Below are 18,987 nucleotides of genomic sequence, written 5' to 3' on the forward strand. Positions count from 1 at the left end.
TTGGCCTGCTTTGGGCTTTCAACATTTCGGAAATGCAAGTCTACTTTATTCATCTGTTAACCTTTTTTTTTTTTTTTTTAAACCGATCATCTTTCCCATATTCCAATCATTGTTGATCGGCGATGGAGTTTCATCGGATTATTTTTATATTTTAAAATAATAATAAAAACTCATTGCAAATGTTGGGTTTGTCTTTTTTTTTTTTGTCATTTTGATCTTTTGACAATTAATAGTTCAATTTTTTTATTAATACACTAGAATGATTATTAATTAACGAAGATGATTAATACTACAATAATTAAAAAAATATTCAAAGTTGAAAATAAACCTAAAAGAATTTAGGTCAAAAATTAAGTTTTGCATCTAATCTATAATCAAATTTTTTAATATAATTTTTAAATAAATTTACTAATATATATTTTTTACATTACTCTCAACATGAAAATGTAAATGTTATATAGTCATTGTTTCTTTTTTGTAATTTTAAAAATACTAAAACTAAAAAACTTAATTTAGTTACACTAAAGAGCTTTTCAAATATATGTTTACCAAATAGATTTGCATTTTTCTAAAACACTTTTCAGTTATAGTTTACTAAATAACTTAACATTTCGAAAAATTTCTTTACCTGAAAAGTATTTACATTCTCTTAAAGGCATTTTTCCAAAGTCGAATCAAATGGAGAATAAGTACGGTATAGTTGAAGATATCAATTTCTAAAGAAGGTTTTGAGGCTCTATGCGCAACTTCCAGTTCTTCAACCATTTTTAAAGATGCAGATGCGAGAGACTGGGACGTACGAGTCGAGGTTTACAATTCAATTGCACTTGTGCGATCCCGTACTCGTACTGCAGCTGATGACGTACGTTTTTCTCGAGTGTTCCATAACCTTTCACGAAGTTCTCTCAAATCTCAGCCACACATGCACAAAACCATCAACACTCAACCCGCCTACCCCCATCCCAGGTGACCACATCCTCATTTGCCACGCGTCGCCCTGCAATTGGCCGGTTCCCACCCCGCGCCCATGCCACGTCATCTTTCCCTTCCGCTCGATGCTCGATGCAAAATCAATCATATTGCACTCGACTGAAGCTAAGGTTTTGCCTCAATCCGTCGACTTCCCACCGTATTGGCGATGAAGTCCGAGTTTTGATGGTGTCCCAAGCTTTTTCATCAGTTCACTGAGAACCCCATCAAGCGTCTCGACGTCATAAGAATTATGCCATGGAGGCCCTCAATGCAGCAGGCTTGACACCAATCTCAGTCCTTCGTGACAGGAAAAGAGAACCCAGAAAAGTCTCGTCCCTCCCCTCAAATTCTCCACTCAAATTATGGAATTCCTCTTCTTCAAGCAACGCTTCACCCAGCTTTCAAGAGCCTGTGTCTAGGGGCTTCCATGGAGGTCTTGTTCTTGCATCGTCTCTTATTAGCACCGGCGTTGCCAAGGCCTTGACATATGAAGAGGCTCTGCAACAGTCAGTAAGCGCCTCAGCCCCTGAGGGCGGCCTCGACTTTGATGGGCGCGGTGTTCTTGATAATGTCATCAGTTTTGCCACCGAGAACCCTGTGGTCATAGTGGGCGGGGCTGTTATTTTGGCGCTTCCGTTGGTTCTGTCTCAAATTCTCAAGCCCTCAAAGCCATTTGGTGTTGATTCTGCTAGGAATGCTTATGCAAAGCTCGGTGATGATGCGAGTGCTCAGCTGCTTGATATAAGAGCCCCTGTAGAATTCAGACAAGTGGGTAGTCCAGATGTCCGCGGTTTGGGCAAGAAACCGGTTTCAATCGTGTATAAGGGAGATGATAAGCCAGGCTTCTTGAAGAAGCTGTCCTTGAAGTTCAAGGAGCCAGAAAACACTACCTTGTTCATTCTTGACAAGTAAGATTACGTTAACTGATCAGAATGCCATTATCTGTAGCATATAGCTGATCTCTTTGTACACTTGGTTGGAATATTCTCAGTTCAATCATGGGACCGCATGACCTCCGCACCTAGCAACTTAGTATAACTGCTGGAGTAATCATATAATTAAATATATCCGCTAAGGCATATTTGCAGCCTTAATACCCTTACTTGAATTTGATCCTGGGAGCAACCCAGGATTTTCTGGAAAGCAGCATGGCTTGCGTAATTGGCTAGAGGGACATGTACATGGCAATATCGAGTTAAAACATGACCTCTAAGTTTGTAAGTTAGCATTCAGCTATTCACTTGACCGAAGACTTTCTTGACTGGAGCATAGCAAATGCCAAGCATAACTACGATCCAGCAAATTCTGAGATTAAGAAATATCCTGAAATTAGACTAGAATTTGCCATTGCAGAAGAAAAGGTGCATAGAAGAAATTTATTGAATGCCTTTTGTGCTAACCAGTCAAATGTGGCTCGATTCAGTAAACCAATTGGTTTCATAGTATACTTTTTACTATTTTCACCTTAGAACTGTTGTGGAAAACGCATCTATGCATGTTTAATCAGTTAATTCAGGAGAGTAAAATCGATAAATCTGCTTTAAATATTCTATTTTTGCAGCAAAGCTATGGAAGCTCACATTATTTTGTTTTGCTGGAAGCCAGATTCGATGGGAATTCTGAACTTGTTGCAGAGCTGGTCACTGTGAATGGTTTCAAGGCAGCCTATGCAATTAAAGATGGGGCAGAAGGACCCCGAGGATGGATGGTCTTTGCCACATTTCACTTTTTCTTTAACTTATCTTTGGACCTTTTGTGTGGGTTCTCACAATTATTTGCGTGAACTCTGAAATTGCAGAATAGCAATCTCCCTTGGATACCTCCAAGGAAAGCATTGAGTCTTGATCTTAGCAATCTCACAGAATCTATTAGCGGAGCAATTGGCGTGCGTATTTGAGCTTTTCACTTTACTTTGATATACTAGTTTTGTGATGATGGCTAATCATAGAATGCTTAAGAGATAATGGTGCACAAACTGTCATGTCCCATGGATTTTTGTAGATATAGAACGTTTCAGAATTGAAGACAATCAGAATTAAAAGAAAGATTCTTGCTGAATTTGTGATATCAATGTGAAGCTGGAGGACAAAGCATATAGCTGACAAATATAATGGCATTGCATCAGTTCATGACATTAGGAGAACAGCTATAGCACTAACTCTTTTACCTTTTCAGATAGAGAAGAAACTTCCTTTGCTTAGCTTTCTTTTTTCCAAATGGAAAAGTTATTGCTTAGTGGACACAGAAACACGCTTTACAGGTTTTAGTTGATACAAATTAATAGTAGAACATGAATAATGCTTTGCAGTCAATGTATGTATACCTGTCCATTGTCGCTCAGCACTGTTTCTGATTTCTGAAGTTGTCTCTCCAGTAAAAGTTACTGTGAATATGTGCTTGCAGGATGGCTCAGATGGCGTGTCAGTTGCCCTCGGTGTCGCAGCAGCTACTGGATTAGGTCTGCTGGCATTCTCAGAGGTGGGTTTGTTATGTCCGTTGCACTCGATTCTTCTTTTCAAACCCCATATTTTATCTTCTCCTGTAGCACTAATTGATAAGTACTTTGGCTCCATTGTTGTTGGCTCCACCCAAGCATGAAATCGAATCTAATTTTTCTTTTAGGTAGAGACAATCCTACAACTTTTAGGCTCTGCTGCAATTGTCCAATTTGTCAGCAAGAAACTTCTTTTTGCTGAGGTAAGGCTCCACTCTCCAGTACATTGGTTTTTCTTGGATTGCTAAGTTTTAAAGTTGCCAGATAAGAGGCACTTTGTAGGAAACGTCTCTTTGTTGATGTAAAGTGATTCTGAGATACTGCTTCACACGATTTATGTTGAAAACCCTATTGACACCGCTGAGATTATCGATCTTATTGCTAAAAAATGACATTTTTAGTAAGAAATTGCTTTCCGGCCTTTCTTAAGCAGTGAAATAATAAGTCTTAGTTCCCTACCATTGTCAATTGCAGGACCGGAAGGGGACACTGCAGCAGGTTGATGAGTTCTTGAACACTAAAGTTGCTCCCAAGGAACTGGTCGATGAAATAAAGGTACTCTTGTTGACTACCTAATCTTTGAGCTGGAGAGATGATGATAACTTTGCAATCTATAGTACAAAATGCATATTTTTGGAGATGGTTGATTTCATGTGATTTCTCAAGCTTATAAGCAGTTCCAGTGAGTTATGCTTCTATCCATTCATACTTTATTTCAAAATTTCAGCAAATTGGAAGGGCACTTCTTCCAACGACAGCTAGTGGCAAAGCTCTTCCTCCTCCGACAGAAACTAGCTCAGAGCCCGCTTCCACCAATAATACCATGCAGAAGATTGAAACACCTGCTGCACCAATCCCAGAGCCGAAAGTAGAAGCAGCTGCAGAACCTCCTATTGAAGTAAACTCAGTACCCCAGAAGGAAGTAACAGCCGAATCACTTCCAGGATTTATGAGAGCTCTCTCTCCTTATCCATATGTAAGTCTCACTTCCTTCTTTCTCTAGATTTATCCAATCTATTCTATATGCATTTGGCACAACCTATTAGTGTCCTTCATCCTTCTAAGGTTTCTTAATTAACTCACCCAGAGCCCCAATTTCTTTTGACATCTCCCATAGGAGTTAATAATCATTAAGTTTGTTACAGGCAATACAGCAAGGTTTCTCAGGAACTTCTCAATATCTTTTGATCTATTTCACTTATTTAAGATTCACATTATCCAACCAATTTTGATTATATGTGATAAGTAGATCTTTTATTGATTCATGTACCGTTAATTTTCTGGCTGCAGTACCCAGATTTCAAGCCTCCAACATCACCTTCTCCATCGCAGCCATGAGATATATTTTTGAGGAAGTTCCGCATGATAGCATCCGTGCCTGAGCAACTATAGCTGGTAATTCACATCTTTTGACTTCTCAAGAATAAGTCGAGAGTGATTTTCAAGTTCGGGGTGGCATTGGGTACCCTCTTAGCAAAGCTCCTCCTTGAGTTGTCATAATTTATGGTTATCGTGTCACCATTTAAAATCAATTTGAGGCACTTTAGCTTTGGATTTCTGGTAGATGTCTGTGTTAGCTCTATTTGGAGTATAAAATTGAGGTCTCATTTGGGGTCTTCTTGTGAAAAAGTTAGAGATGTGTTGATGTATTGATCCTTTTTCATGTTACCATCACAAGAAAAGTTAGAGATTGTCAATAAATTCTGTATGTCGCCTACATAGGGCAATTTCCCTTAATTTCTAAGTATTGTGATTCTCTACTCTTGGAACTGAAAGTACTGCTTGTAGCTAAAACTAGTTCTTGGAGATTCTCATTTGTCTGTACTAAGTTTGTTGTCTCTTGCATGAGTATGACACTGTTTTCTCCATTCTTTTTGGCTCCCACCGAATCTTCTACGCCGGTGTCTGCCGTAGATGAGAATGGATAAGTATCAGCTTCTGGTACATTTCAACTTGAGGATGGCAGGATTCCGACCCACAAAATAAAAACTTGAGAATGGCAGGATAGCAGGTGGGAGGGAGTACTTCATGATTGACTGCTAGGATTCATGGGCAGTACACCAGGAGTTACGATTCATGATCAAATCCAAATCTGGACGGCATTTATTGGATAGATTGAAGTCCAATAAAGACATTCTCTCTGAGTGACGCTAGGTATAGTCTATTAGAAAGAGTTAGTATACTAAGTGGCGTGTCAAACTTACAAGTTGACATTTGAACGACCATATTCAAAATCCTATCTATTAGACCGTCGCAATAATTTTATCTATTAACTTCGCGAACCGTTCTAGGTATATTTGGCATTGTTCCACTTGCCGAAGTGCTTTTTCATTGGCTAGGGACACCCAACGTAACATCAAAGCATGAAGCACTACTGAGAACTAATAAATAAATGAAAAGAAGAGGAGGAGGAGGAGGAGGGGAAAATGTTATCGATTTTTATTTAGGCAATTAAATAAAACAAAAAGTTCACAGGTCAAGAAGAAGACATGCATACCAATCTGTGACCAGCCATAGAGGAATCCAATCTTGAAAAAGTTGATAATACCCCTCCAAAAGACTTAAGAAGTGGGTTGCAAAACATCTTGCCAAAAGCTGCCAAAATGTGTTGGATGTGAGGCTCTCTTGTGGCAACTACACAGGTTGTTCACTCCAAAAATTAATAGAAAAACAAACATAGCTTCAAAATAATATATTTATGTGTATATATAGATATGCATTGGGTACAGAGCAGAATAGAGAAAAAATGCATATATTATTGAGTTGTGTGGCCTGGATAAGGTGGGAAAGAGATCACTGACACAAGGCACGTAAAAGCTACTTCGTCCTCTCTTTTTGACCTTGTCGATCCTTATTTTCATACCAAACATTCTTCTCTTTCGGCCATCTTCTTAGCTTAACAAGACAATTACCAAGTGAAACTACTTAAGCAGATAACGTCTACATTAGTAGGGTTTCTACTTCTAACACAACATTATAAGTCATTAGTTGGAGAGAAAAAGAAAAAGAAAAAACCCACCCACAGAAGTTGTAGAGATCATCAACTCTTGCTAAATGCATCTTTTCGCATGCCATCTAACGAGCTTTTCAAGGTTTCTCAGATTGGAAATTCTTGTAGAAATTTTAAAGTCGAGGTAATTTTCAATTTACAAACAGATTCACTAGTCATGAGACTTTTAGGAAATGGGTCGATTCGCTCTCTTGAAAAGGCAATGTGACTATACAGCTTCATGCAATTAATAGGCGATGATCGTACGTGCACGTTGCATCTGTGGGTTGTAGCATCTTAAAACCAAATGCAACTTCACACGCTCTAGCTTCTTCTATTTTCTGCATATGTAGATTACTGGAGAAGAGACAAAAAGACGAAAGCTCACATCAAAGATTTTCCGAACACTGAATGCATTTATTAATCGAGAGAAGTCGCTCTCAAGAAAATTTAATTTAAGCAGGAAAAAAATGAGAGAAAATAGGGCGTTGATGCTGGGGCTCGACCAAGCGAGTACAAGCATGTGGAGGTGATAAGATTAAGGTGCATCTAGGAGAAAACGACATGCTATCCACCTCACAGAGAGCCACTCAAGGAAATGCTTCATTCTTGAGTTCTTTACTTAAAGGAATGTTTTTTGACTGTTTTCACAGTAGAGGGCAGCAACGGAAAATGCTGATTTTCTATGTTTTCACACGTAAGGAAAAAGAACAGGGAAGCAATGTTTTATTCAAGAGTCAAAGACTGGTGGGTTGGTTGGGTTTCAAATTCAACTTAATCTGCTGCATGGCAGGGATTCAAAAGAAAGTTAAAATTAAGGTGAAAACTGCCAAAAAGATTCTGATACTTGATTGCAAATCCCGTTTTCAATTTTCTTAAGCTACCCTTCATGCAATTAATCCCATTCTCTCCGAAACTTGTACTTCAGATGCCATCCCTAATCTCAAATAATCCGCCTGACCATCAAGTATCAGTTATTAATAGATATAGAGGTACATAGAGCCAGCTTGAATTAATGTACTCATCAACAACCTACGAGCAGGTAAAATTCAGGTACTAGGCTGCACGGTGTACCAAAAAATTCTGATTATTAAATGACTATGATGAACATGATAATCTCCTACTTATAACGAGACCAACCCCATTTCCGAGGCGTGCAGAAAACTATAATACACTCACATAAATATGCATGCATGTATGTGCATACAGCTGTCTAGTTTTGGAATGATGAGAGTAACCCAAGTCGCACCGTGCATAGCCCAATGAATGACCGTCTTTGCCGCCCAGAATTTATTCTTATAGTCATGCCGTTTGAAAGCATACTTGCTGGTGATGGTATTTTCTAGTCTCGTAGCCATTCTTGACTCGAGCCTCTCATTGACTTTGGACTTACGATGTTAGTAGTGCTAACGAGGACCATGAACTCTTAACTGGCAGGGCCCGATATTGAGTCGAGCAAATCCCCGTCGACGATGTAGGAATACCGTCACTCGATGCTCTTGAGATGATCAAGAAGTTTGTCGATGGTAATTTACATGTGAGAGGGCCAGAGAGAAGACGAAATGACACCATGCTTTGGGCCAGAGAGGGAAGCTTTTTGACAGATCCCACCTTAAAAGGTGGGAAGAAAGAAAAGGGACGAATTCTGGAGGCGAGGGCAACGAATTTGTGAGTTTGACCTAAGAGTACACGTCAACATAGCAACTACAAGTCAACTCGACCGGTTTTTATATGGTCCGTTTGGTAGGACCTGTCGTTCGCTGCTCTCTCACCGAGGCTCGCTCACCGAGTCTGCAAATTGCAAAGCATCATCTCACTCTCTCTCTCTCCCCCCCTCTGCTGTGTCGAGAAATGAACATCGAGAAACCCGTTAAAACCCAATTCAGGATATGAATTTCTTTTCATTCCTTTATTCTTTTTTCATTTCCCTCCAAGCAAATCCCTCTCCTGAGAAACTATTAAATATCACTCGCTTCTTCTTCCCATAACCACTAACCAGTTCTTGCTGTGCCACCGTCAAACTCTTTCTTCTTGTTTTCTCTCTCTCTCTCTCAAACACACAGAGACACGCACAGTCTTGTCCCAAGGAAGATGGATAAACAACGCCGCCATAAGCAAGCCAGGACCAGCAGTTGTTGCTCCGACGGTGAGTTCTCTTTCGTCTAATCTTTTCTCGGTCTCTTTCTTTTTTATCTGTTCATGTCTCCGTCTTAGTTTTTCTTTTTTTGGTAAAAGGTAAGATAGTGTCTCCGTCTTATTTTATTCCTGCCATTGTCACTTTTCCTTTGCTCCTCATCTTTTTCTTCGTGTCTTCTTTGGTTCTTCACGTTTCTGTATAATAACTCTCTGCTCTTTCTGTTTGGATTTATGCATAAATGTTTGAAGGGTCTGATTATAATCTTTCTTTTCTTTCTGTTCAATGTTTTGGCAGAGGTGAGCAGCATTGAGTGGGAGTTCATAAACATGTCAGAGCAAGAAGAAGACCTTATTTACAGAATGTACAAGCTCGTTGGCGACAGGTAAAAAGGGCGCAGCTAAAGCTTGAATTTGCTTTCTTTCTTCATCCATTTCATTCCTTCAATTTGCATTATTAGAGCAGCTTTAAAGCAAAGCAATGTGGTTTTCTTTTTCTGTGAAGACTTTAGGACAAAGTAAAGTCAGGCCCACCTGATAAGCCACATTGTATATTGGCAAAGAGTCTTGGCAAAAGGCTGTTCCGCAGTGTCTTTCAACATGTCAGGGACCTAGGAGCGGAACATTGAGCGCCTATTAGAACAGAGGCCTAAGTATTTCATTTTTCAGGTCACCACTTAAGAAATAGACCGCCCATCAATCTCTAGTGACTGTAAATGCTAATCATTCGGTGATTTAACTTCAGTGCAGAATTAGTTTATGGCTGAGTAGACCACGTTTGTCTTTTCAGTTGCTTATTACATGGGAATAAAAGAAATGGCAATGTACTTCTCAGGTGGGCGTTGATTGCGGGTCGGATTCCGGGCCGGAAGGCTGAGGAAATTGAGAGATTTTGGATCATGAGACATGGAGAGGTGTTTGCTGAGAGAAGGAGACAGCTGAGAAGACACAAGTCCTGATGTTAAATGCCAATTTCCTTCTAAAACATCAGATTTCTAGATATCTAGATTTTTTCTCTCTGCTCTATCCTCTGTTACTTATTTTTTGGGGTGCTAAATCTGTAGCTTCTCTCCTTTTCCTAGGATTAGTTCGGATTAGATTAGATTAGATTAGATTAGATTAGATTAGATGCGTAAAGTGTCACAAGGTTTTTTGGGTTGGATGAAATTGAAAGTACCTATGGCTGTGACATTCCCATTTGGCTAGATTATTAATGAGACGGAACATTTGGGCTCTCGAAACTATGCAAATTGGCACTCACAGAAGAGGACAGGAGTAGGGACAAAATCCATCCCAAAGAAACAAAGATTCTGGGCATTTCGATTATTTAATATGCTTTTCTCAGTTGGTGTGTGGTCCACCAGTAAGCTTTTCAATTCTGAATGGTCGATCGGTCACTTTCTTAAATCTTTCACAAAAGGGAGATTTGAAGGAAAAAGATACTGTTCTGGTTCAATTCATGATGTTCTGCTTCCTTGTGCTATGCCTTAACCACATGAAACATTTGCTGCTAGACTGCTACAGTATAGTAAGTAATACGGTCATTTTGCAATTACACAGATACATCCTCACGAGATGGATTTCTTTTTTCCCCAGTTCCACTGTCATCCCTTGAGTTTTTTTCCCGATGCAATCTTGTAGTCTGGACTACCAAAGTTGCATCTTGAGCCTGTTGCCAATTAACATGGCAAAAATATTTATCATCCATATACAGTCGAGGCAAATAGTAAAAGCTAGGCGATAGCATGCTGTGATCTTCTTTTTCCCTCCCAGTTTATAACTTGGTTAGCAGGACTCAATCTTTCCATTCTAAATGGGTTAGAGTTGGAACGTTGAGGTCGGTAACTCGTCATTGAGATTTCAGTGAATTGGGAGAGTGATCTTTTACTTTCTGAAATGGTAGATAGATTCTTTGTCGAAAAGGGCAAAGTTGATGATGTTACACTGGTCAGATATGCAAAGGCCCAGAAAGACCTAACAGGTCCCCCCCCACCCCTACGCATGTTTCAAATGTCAATGTCTCCCACAAGGCTGTCTCTTACCAAAGTGAAAGCGTTCGGTCGAGAACTTATTCCTTCAACTCAACTTTTGACAATTCGAGCCCTTCTATTATCGAATGTCGGGTTAAGAAATGTACAAGTGCAATACGTTTACTGATTAGCATATTTGATGATGTGAAATGTTATGACTGAATTTTTAAATGGGTAAGTCATACTCAACACTCGATAGAGCACACTACATCATTTAGCATATCAATTTTGTAGATTGCGATTTTCTTTCTACCAAAATAACTCGAAAGATCAAAAGAGTGTGCAAACTATATTCTAATTTGCTCCGTTACGAATCGAAACCAAACCAAACCAAACTTTTGACAGGTGACGGGTGATGACCCGGATCACTTTTTTATACTCTAAGTTGGTGATTAACGAGATCTTCTCTCTTGCATGCCTACTTTCGGCAACGACAACGACGAATGTGCTCAGGTCACCAGCGAGGAAGCGACGCGCCCTATCCTAAGTCCATCTCGATTGCGGATCATCATATGAGCTCGACACGTGGAGTCCATGTGGGACCCACACAAATGAAAGACGATAGTGATGAAGAGTCAAGACCAGCTCATGTGGGCCCCGTGGCTTGACATTTACCAAAGGAAGGGCGAGGGGGGGGGGATCAAGCGAGCCATGGGACCAAGGCCCAGGCCCAGGCCCAATCAAGCAAAAGGGCCCAACAAAAAAGGACACGAGACCTCCACGCTAACCCACCTCGCCATCCCCATCATCCTGCAAAAAGTCAGAAGCTGAAACGAAACCGCTGGTAAACAGTGCCTGCAACTGATCGAGAGCGATAGAGAGAGAGAGAGAGAGAGGAGGAAGAAGATGATCCACCGCAAATGGAGTCTCCTGACTGGTCCCGTCGCTATACTCGTCGGCATCGTGGCCGCTCTCCCCGTCGCCAACTACATCGTCCTCGGCGTAATCATCTCTTTCCCTCTCTCTCCCCCTAATTTCAGGGGAAAATTTAAAAAAAAAAAGTTCTTACTTTTTTTGTTCGTTTTTCTGGCTCCATCATCGCGCGCCTCCCGCCGGATTCTCTGGCTCGTAACTTCTGATTGATGAGCTTTATGCCGACTTTATGCCGACAGCGAGGTGGGATCTGGTCATTTGGCGGGTGGCGATTCGCCCCCATGGTGGTGGGGGGGGGGATAGATTAAGCTTTTTGAATGCCTGAAGCGACGAATTTATGGGTATATCGGTCTCGTGTTATGAAATCCTTTTAAGTCGCATGGAACTGGCTTTGAATTAAGCTTGTGTTGGCAACGAGTAGATGATATGTTTCGAACTAAATCGGATGGATGATTTTGCGTATGTGATGTCTGGTGCTTACTTGTTCTTCGATGCTATAGAGATAGTTTAAGGGAAGTTCTGTTTTTGTCGCAAAGCTTCATGCTTGATGTTACTGGATTGTATTAGAAGAAAAGAAGTGCTTGTGATGGGAATTCAGTAATGGGAACATTTCCTAGACTTATAAAGGTTTTCTATTACGTTGGTCGGGTGGTTGTTTTAGAATCCTACACTAGGAAAATCTGTTGTTTCGTGCCACAGATTTGCTGTTTCTCGGCATGAGTAGGTGTCCATAATTGTGACGGAACTCTTTCTGGATTTTGATCTAGTGGAAGAGGACCACTAGGACTGATGCTCGAAAGAAAGAGAAGGTTGGGAGATAGAGTTGAACTTGTAGGATGAAACTGAAAGACCTACTTTTATATGTATATGTATGAGAATCCAGTGTTGTCGGATAGACATGGCTCAAGATGGATGCGAGAGAGATATATGTTATGTGCATGTACATGACCCATATAACTTAGACTTCAGTTTGTCTGTTATTACAAGTGATGATGCTACCTCACTTGCTAAGGCTTTTGAGCTAGGATAGGAAGGACATTGTATATGCTTGCACCAACCTTTCACTTAAACACATTGAAAATTTGAGAAAGACAAATTGTGACAACCGCTAGGGTCCAATTAACTTCAGTCAGTTCGTTGAGCAGTTTTTCCGCTGTCCCTTATGTAATGTATCACTGGCTAAGCATGCAATTGAGTCGCAAAGTCATATTTTGTCACTTTTGTTCTTGATATTCTTACCTGCTTTATACATTGTGGTATCTATAGGATCCATTCCGTAAGCCAGAGCCAAAGGAGGAGTATTCATCATCATCTACCAAGTGACCTGGTGATGTGTAAGCAATCTCCTTTCTCCTAAGTTTTGGTCATTATCTCTGTTGGATTTTTGCTCGGACATGCCAATAACTTGGAATCTCTTGTCAGAACTCAAGTGAATGTGAGACCATCTTTGGGCTGGGTTTTGAGGTTCTTGAACCTTAAGATGGGAACAGAAAGTTGTATCTTGATATATTAGTTGCGGACCGTTGTTCAACCCAATGTACCTGGCCATTCTCTTTTGTTGAATGCTGCTCCGTCCCTATTTTCTGCTTGACTGCCAAAAATAAGTTGTTTTGAATTTGGCCAGTTAACACTGTGGTTGATGCAAATGTTCCCATTGGTGGCAGAAATAATGAACCGTCATGCTGATGTTTCTGAAATAGTGATTTAGAGCTTCAATATCAATGTTACTTGTTAGCGAACTTAAGGCCGGCTTTGGTACAATATTAAACCGTGCTTCCCCAGTTGCGATCGAAGGTGATCAAAGCATTTTTTTTTTTTTTAAATAGCAAAAAGTGACCAAATCAATAGAACCAAGGAGATACATAGAAAAGTACTGTTTTTTAAAATACTAAATCTTTAAATCTAAATTTTAAGTGGCATCTTTAGCATATTGATCTAGATTTATTTCTCGTAGGGGTTTTCAATTGTATCGTCATTCATTTTTACTTTTTCTAGAAGTTTACATAATTATTTTTAGTCATACAAGATTTTCTCTTGAGGTGATGTTTGCTATTTTTTTATTCATCCAAGTTCACATCTTTATGTTCTAATTTACCTACCGTCATTCTACAGTACTTTCCTATTTTTCTTATCTAGAAATATTTTTTTCTTTCGTGGTAGGTGCTAATTATTGCTTTTCTATTATTCATCTAGTTTTGTGTTTGAGGCTATTTGGTGCTAGGCAAAATACAACGCTCGTCTCTCAATTGAATTGCTGTTTGGAAGGTTAAAAGCACCAAACTTCTCAATTCATATATTCATCCAACCGAAATGCAGATTACAATGTTTATGCAAGTAGCATTTGTAACTAGAAGGTAGCAGCACCTAACTCTATTTTAGACTAAGTTAAAATGATGTCAATGATCTACGCAACAAGTCTCCAAGCTTAGACACACCCACCACCCCCCTCCCCCCAAAAAAAAAAAAAAAAAAGTCTCCAGGCACAAGGCCCGGGCTTTCACTAAGTACATTTGAACATCACTTTGCCAATTTTCCCCATAAAAGAGGGAATACTGGGGCTAGCTAAGAGCTAGAAATAGTTTCACTAGATACACTGCAAAACACACTTCCACCCCAAATGTATCACAACTGGGTTAGGCCTACTTTTCAGTCGGGCGGCAATTGGCTGATTCTATCATGGCATCCGTGGCGCAAAAAGCTTGGTGATTTGCTTGCTCAACAATCTTCTTGATGGTTGTTTTCAGCACAATCTTATATATAGCTTATATATAGCGAGCGAAGAAGGGGAATCCTTTCTCTATAGAATAAGTATAGTTTTAGTGTCGCAAATGTTATGATGTCGTTGATCCGTCAACTGGTGAGTTTCCTATAAAGCATGAGAACAATTTCGTGGCAGAACTAGGTATCTTCTTCATTTACAGACGGGTGATCTCAAAGCTTGTATACGATCTCCCACATACGAATAATTTTGTCACCGAAGTGAAAAGAACTTGCAAGAAGGGCTGCCCTGCCACGGCCAAAGAAATAATAAGTGAACGAACTCCGATGAGCAATCTGCCTTAAAGCAAGGCTATCCTGTAGCTCCCTCAGATACAATTCAAGAATTGAAGAATGGGTAGGAATGTAAGTGTTCGTAATTGATGAAGTATTTGTAATTGATCCCTTTACAAGCTTTATCCCCACTGACCAAATTGGGATAGCAATGCTACGACCTTTTCTCCGTACCGTCGGAGATGGAAACCATCTCTTTGCAAGTAATTTATACTGCCCGAAATCATGTTAGTGAAGATTTCCTTTTGAAAGGTTCACCAACGTTTCCATTACCAGATCATTCCAAGAATCGATCGGCCCTGGCAAGCACCAATGCAAGCAATCGTTCTGGACCTTGGCATTTTTGTCTTGAGCAAATGGTTGGAATTGCCGATACGGACCTGGGTGTGCATCAGGCCGTAAGAGCGACATCTGCGTTGTGTCAAGTAATGCCAAAGTGACCCCTTTCTGGGATCCTATTTTCACGGCTTTCTCGAATTCCTCCAGTTCGATGTCGCGCATGATTGCGTCCACATCTTTCAGGCCCACCTCCCCACCTTTGAATGGAACTGTTCTATTGCAAGTACCCCCACTAAACCATTCCCCATTCTCGAAATGATCCGGGGTGGTGGTTCTAAAGAAAACAAATGCCTGATGTTCAGAAGTAATGACAAAGTTCAAAACTAGCTGAAGAGCTTTCCTGTATGCATATTCGAAACCTAGCTCTGTCAAGTTCTTTCCATGGCAGTTGTGACATCCCATGACTGAATCGTTTTCATGGTAGATGGCAGTTTTCAGAAACCACTTGCCACTGGCAATCACGGCGTAATCGTAGTTCTTGTACTGCTCAGTCCATATCTTGTCAAGTTTGTCGAGATGAAGCTGGATTTCTGATGAGGACACTCCATTTATATCTTCAAATATATCTGCTTTAATAAGGAGAGGAGTCCATATGACCGCGAGGGTGAAGTTGTGAGCTGGAAAATGCCATCTTTTGATCTGTACTCTTTGTCATGGTAGACCTCAATGGCTTCCTCAGTCTGCATAACATGATCATAAAGTAAAGATTGAATGAGATTGATATGCCTCACGGACCTACACCTCACCAACTGCTATGGGGCCTGAGGATAACAATTGGGGACAGCTGGATTTTTTTATGGCTCAGCTATTATAGGTCCAATTAATAATATGTGGAAGAATCTTATAAATGTGCAACCTGATTACAAGGATGGAGTCTAATATCGGTGCTTCACTAAAGTGTCCCACCATTTTATTGAGTTTCTTGTTGATATGTGCATTGGAAGTCTGTTGTGAAAATACCCCAATACTAAAAAGCACATACTTACGACAACAAGGATACGCTTGAGTTCAGAAACATCGAACTGAACACGAAGGTCAAACCTGCTCTGTTCATAAGTGACTGAAAAACCTTGTCTCAATTGGATGAAATCCACACTTACAATAATTTAAAGTGACCTTTGGTTGGCTGATGGATGTCACATGCAAAACTGAGTGTGTGCACAACAATCTAAAGAACTACCATTACCATATGGTGGAAATGGGGCTAACTTTCAAGGAAGAAGTCGACAAAACAGCAAGAGCACCAGAAAAGATTAAGAGAATCCGTCACAATTTTTTTTTTTTTTTTTAGTCACAACATGAAAATTTCATTAATGGCTAATTAGAACTGACAGGTCTTGTTATTGTTATGGAAAATTACAAGAAAACATCACAAATTATTGCATAACGAGGTGGTTGTAAAAAGAACAAAGAATCGACTCCCTAAAATGGTGGTGGGTAAACCGGACAGCCAGGAAAAAAACTTGGCAGCCTCTTCAAAGGCAGTAGTCCAACCGAAATAGTTGCAGGTATCCACTACATAAAATAAGCTATTAAAACACCAATCTGTCGGTGATGCGGCATCAAGAAATTAAACCAATTCTGACATCAAGCCAAAATCTGCCAAACAGTCTACCAAAATACATCGCGCCCCGCATATAATCTGCAAGAAAGAGTACTATAGAAACAATGGAAAGAGCATAACGCAATTTCCATCATGAAGTTCCACGTGAATAACTCACGACCTTCCACTCACTTTCGTATTCAAGAGTCATTTGAAGCAAATAGTTCTAGTACGGCACTTGAAATGAACATTTATGAGTCTGTTTAAAACCAATTTCTTTCTCCGTTGGGTTTACATTGGCTGGACAAAAGCTCATGGGAAGTGACAGAACAATTGTGGCAGTAGATATTATGAGGCTGATGCTGAGATCACATACCTGAGAGAGGATGCAGAGCAATGACTGAACATGGTTACGAGAGATGGAATCGCCAATAAACGCCCATGACTTATCCTTCATCATGTCAAGAAATTTCCCAGGATTAAACTTGGGCAGCTTGCAGTCCCAGGGAGTCCACCTCCAGTAGAGGTAATCAGAGTCAGGACGTCCATTTTTCATACAATTTTGATGAGACTCAATTACGTGGCAACTCTCATTGGTGTAAAAGGGACCGGATGGGTCAGGTACCCATTCTCCAACAAAGATATCACAAGTTTCTGCAAAAGATTGGGTGAAAGAGCAATTAACGATACAACACAGCACACCATCAAATTCGATCAAAGAGTCAAAACTGGAGAAGATTAATACATGCAAAAGACAAAATCAAGTCTGATTGCTCTATGCACGGTGCATTATACATATTGGCGCAGCAAATTAAAAATGCTTATATTTTCAGGAAATTTTAAGATTTATGTTGATTGCATTCAATGACTGAGTAAACTTCATATTAGATTGTAGAGAACCGACCTTCATCTATCAAAGATGAATTCTCATTTTCTGTCACACACACACATATATATCCTCTGTTTTGTTAACTCCTTCAATAAGGAAATAATATGTGGTCAGAAATTTGTTCAGGATCTTAATTTCAAACAAGATCCTGAGCAAAATTCCAACCATAAATTATTTCCTTATTGAAGGAGTCAACAAAACAGAGGATACAGAGATATATTACCATGAATAATCAGCAATGCAGTCCGAAAGTAGGATCAGTATGTAAAGCAGAGTGCCGCATAACGTAATCTAATTTCTTTCCACAATTAATGAACTCAAGTAAGAGAAAGACAACTTAATGTGAAAATTCCAAAACATAAAAGCAGACGCCACAAAATGAGCTCCTTGATCTGGCATTCATCTCCGAACATTTCAGAATAAGATCAGATTTTGCTAACCCAGAGTGATCTAACTTGACGCCGCATCGTTCGCAGCGAATTTTGGAAAACTTCGCAAGACAAACCAAATAAAGCAAGAAACAGATCAATTAAAGAACTCCACAGGCAAAAAAGAATTCACTTTTCTCATTGCGTTCGCCAATGCATTTTGTCATTCTGGCAAGCCCTGTATCGCAGAACGTGCAGAGCAAGAACGTAGAAATCCACCCACCTGTCCGATTGATCAGGGACTCATTCTTGGCCGGGAAAGCAGCCGAAGGATCAACCTCGTCCTGCTTTTGAATAGGCAGAGACACGAGAGGCGATTGAGTTTCGGTTTTTGATTCTGAGACGGGTGGCTCCTGAACGACTGACGACGGCAATTTGATAGAATCAGAGAAGAAGAGGCGAAAAGCGAGACCTATCAATAGAAATGACAGAGCGAACTTGGCAAAGACGTAATTTTGCTTGTGGAGGGATGATGGGTTGATTTCAGGCCTCATTTCCCTCGACTCCCCGTGCCCAAGAAAGGATCAAGACATAGCAAGGTTTGAGACAGAGAGAGAGGGTAGTTAGTGATTACTTGTTGAAGTGTGGGCAAGCTTTTTCGCAACAACCCAAGCGGTGTTTAACCAGGAAGTTTAATTATGAGAGAGAGAGAGAGAGAGAGAGAGAGAGAGGACGGTTTGAGGGGGAGAGAGACAAAGAGAAAGAGAGAGACAGCGTGTCATATCGCCTTTTACCCACTTCCAAGCTGTTAATGCACATAAAAACTATCGACAAAGACCTAAAAAAACATGCAGTGAAATTCAGACAACAGAGGAGGAAAAAAAGAAGAAGAGGAGGAACAAAAGACCAGTAGGCATGTAATGCCATAACCAAGTTGCAGCATGGGAAGAGATTAAAAAATCGAATGCATGAAGATGGTAGATGGGTGTTGCACGAGAGCTCCCATCCAAATCCATGATAGATCTGGAGCGGATACAATTGTACACAGCGCATTGAAACTTGTCGTCGAATAAAGGAGGAGGAGGAAATATAGTACCAATTGAATAATGGGTTCTCTGTTTTTACTTACGGACAGTGACAGGATCGAGGAAGCACGAATGTCACTCTCGCAACTAATTTGGACTTGGAATTGGTAATAATGATTTTCGTATATCCCTTTTGGGGTGGTAGAAATAACATGCTTCGGTTTTAAGGAAGGTATAATAAGAACTTAGATCTAAGAAGGGTAATGAGTGGAAAGACCATG

General features: G+C 40.2%; 3 protein-coding genes and 1 long non-coding RNA gene across 4 annotated transcripts; 3 read left to right on the plus strand and 1 right to left on the minus strand.

Moving 5' to 3' along the window:
• The first annotated feature begins 958 nt into the window (after positions 1-958).
• Positions 959-5,304, plus strand: LOC104443375 (rhodanese-like domain-containing protein 4, chloroplastic). Its single transcript, XM_010056734.3, has 8 exons — positions 959-1,880; positions 2,578-2,680; positions 2,771-2,857; positions 3,376-3,450; positions 3,595-3,669; positions 3,941-4,021; positions 4,194-4,442; positions 4,757-5,304. Exons 1-8 carry the CDS (start codon positions 1,228-1,230, stop codon positions 4,802-4,804), a joined length of 1,371 nt encoding a protein of 456 aa, XP_010055036.3. The 5' UTR covers positions 959-1,227; the 3' UTR covers positions 4,805-5,304.
• A 2,909-nt stretch (positions 5,305-8,213) lies between these two features.
• On the plus strand, positions 8,214-9,829 carry LOC104443376 (transcription factor CPC). The gene is made up of 3 exons (XM_010056736.3): positions 8,214-8,601; positions 8,887-8,974; positions 9,424-9,829. Exons 1-3 carry the CDS (start codon positions 8,547-8,549, stop codon positions 9,545-9,547), a joined length of 267 nt encoding a protein of 88 aa, XP_010055038.1. The 5' UTR covers positions 8,214-8,546; the 3' UTR covers positions 9,548-9,829.
• A 1,533-nt stretch (positions 9,830-11,362) lies between these two features.
• On the plus strand, positions 11,363-13,226 carry LOC104443377. Its single transcript, XR_725178.3, has 3 exons — positions 11,363-11,560; positions 12,758-12,825; positions 12,914-13,226. It is a non-coding gene; the product is annotated as an uncharacterized LOC104443377 (long non-coding RNA).
• Positions 13,227-14,516: 1,290 nt separating this feature from the next.
• LOC104443378 (protein trichome birefringence-like 25) lies at positions 14,517-18,431 on the minus strand. Its single transcript, XM_010056737.3, is given in 4 exon segments — positions 14,517-15,513; positions 15,516-15,561; positions 16,801-17,078; positions 17,965-18,431. Coding segments are annotated over 4 exon segments (1,338 nt in total). The 5' UTR covers positions 18,236-18,431; the 3' UTR covers positions 14,517-14,770.
• Between the last annotated feature and the right edge of the window lie 556 nt (positions 18,432-18,987).

The sequence above is a fragment of the Eucalyptus grandis genome, chromosome 5 (assembly GCF_016545825.1).
Source record: "Eucalyptus grandis isolate ANBG69807.140 chromosome 5, ASM1654582v1, whole genome shotgun sequence".
Classification (NCBI taxonomy): domain Eukaryota; kingdom Viridiplantae; phylum Streptophyta; class Magnoliopsida; order Myrtales; family Myrtaceae; genus Eucalyptus; species Eucalyptus grandis.

Coding starts and splice junctions, on each gene's coding strand:
- LOC104443375 (XM_010056734.3), top strand. CDS start 1,228: ATGGAGGCCCTCAATGCAGCAGGCTTGACACCAATCTCAGTCCTTCGT. Junction 1,881..2,577: donor ACCTTGTTCATTCTTGACAA/GTAAGATTACGT, acceptor GCTGGAAGCCAG/ATTCGATGGGAATTCTGAAC. Junction 3,670..3,940: donor AGAAACTTCTTTTTGCTGAG/GTAAGGCTCCAC, acceptor TGTCAATTGCAG/GACCGGAAGGGGACACTGCA.
- LOC104443376 (XM_010056736.3), top strand. CDS start 8,547: ATGGATAAACAACGCCGCCATAAGCAAGCCAGGACCAGCAGTTGTTGC. Junction 8,602..8,886: donor CAGCAGTTGTTGCTCCGACG/GTGAGTTCTCTT, acceptor ATGTTTTGGCAG/AGGTGAGCAGCATTGAGTGG. Junction 8,975..9,423: donor TACAAGCTCGTTGGCGACAG/GTAAAAAGGGCG, acceptor TGTACTTCTCAG/GTGGGCGTTGATTGCGGGTC.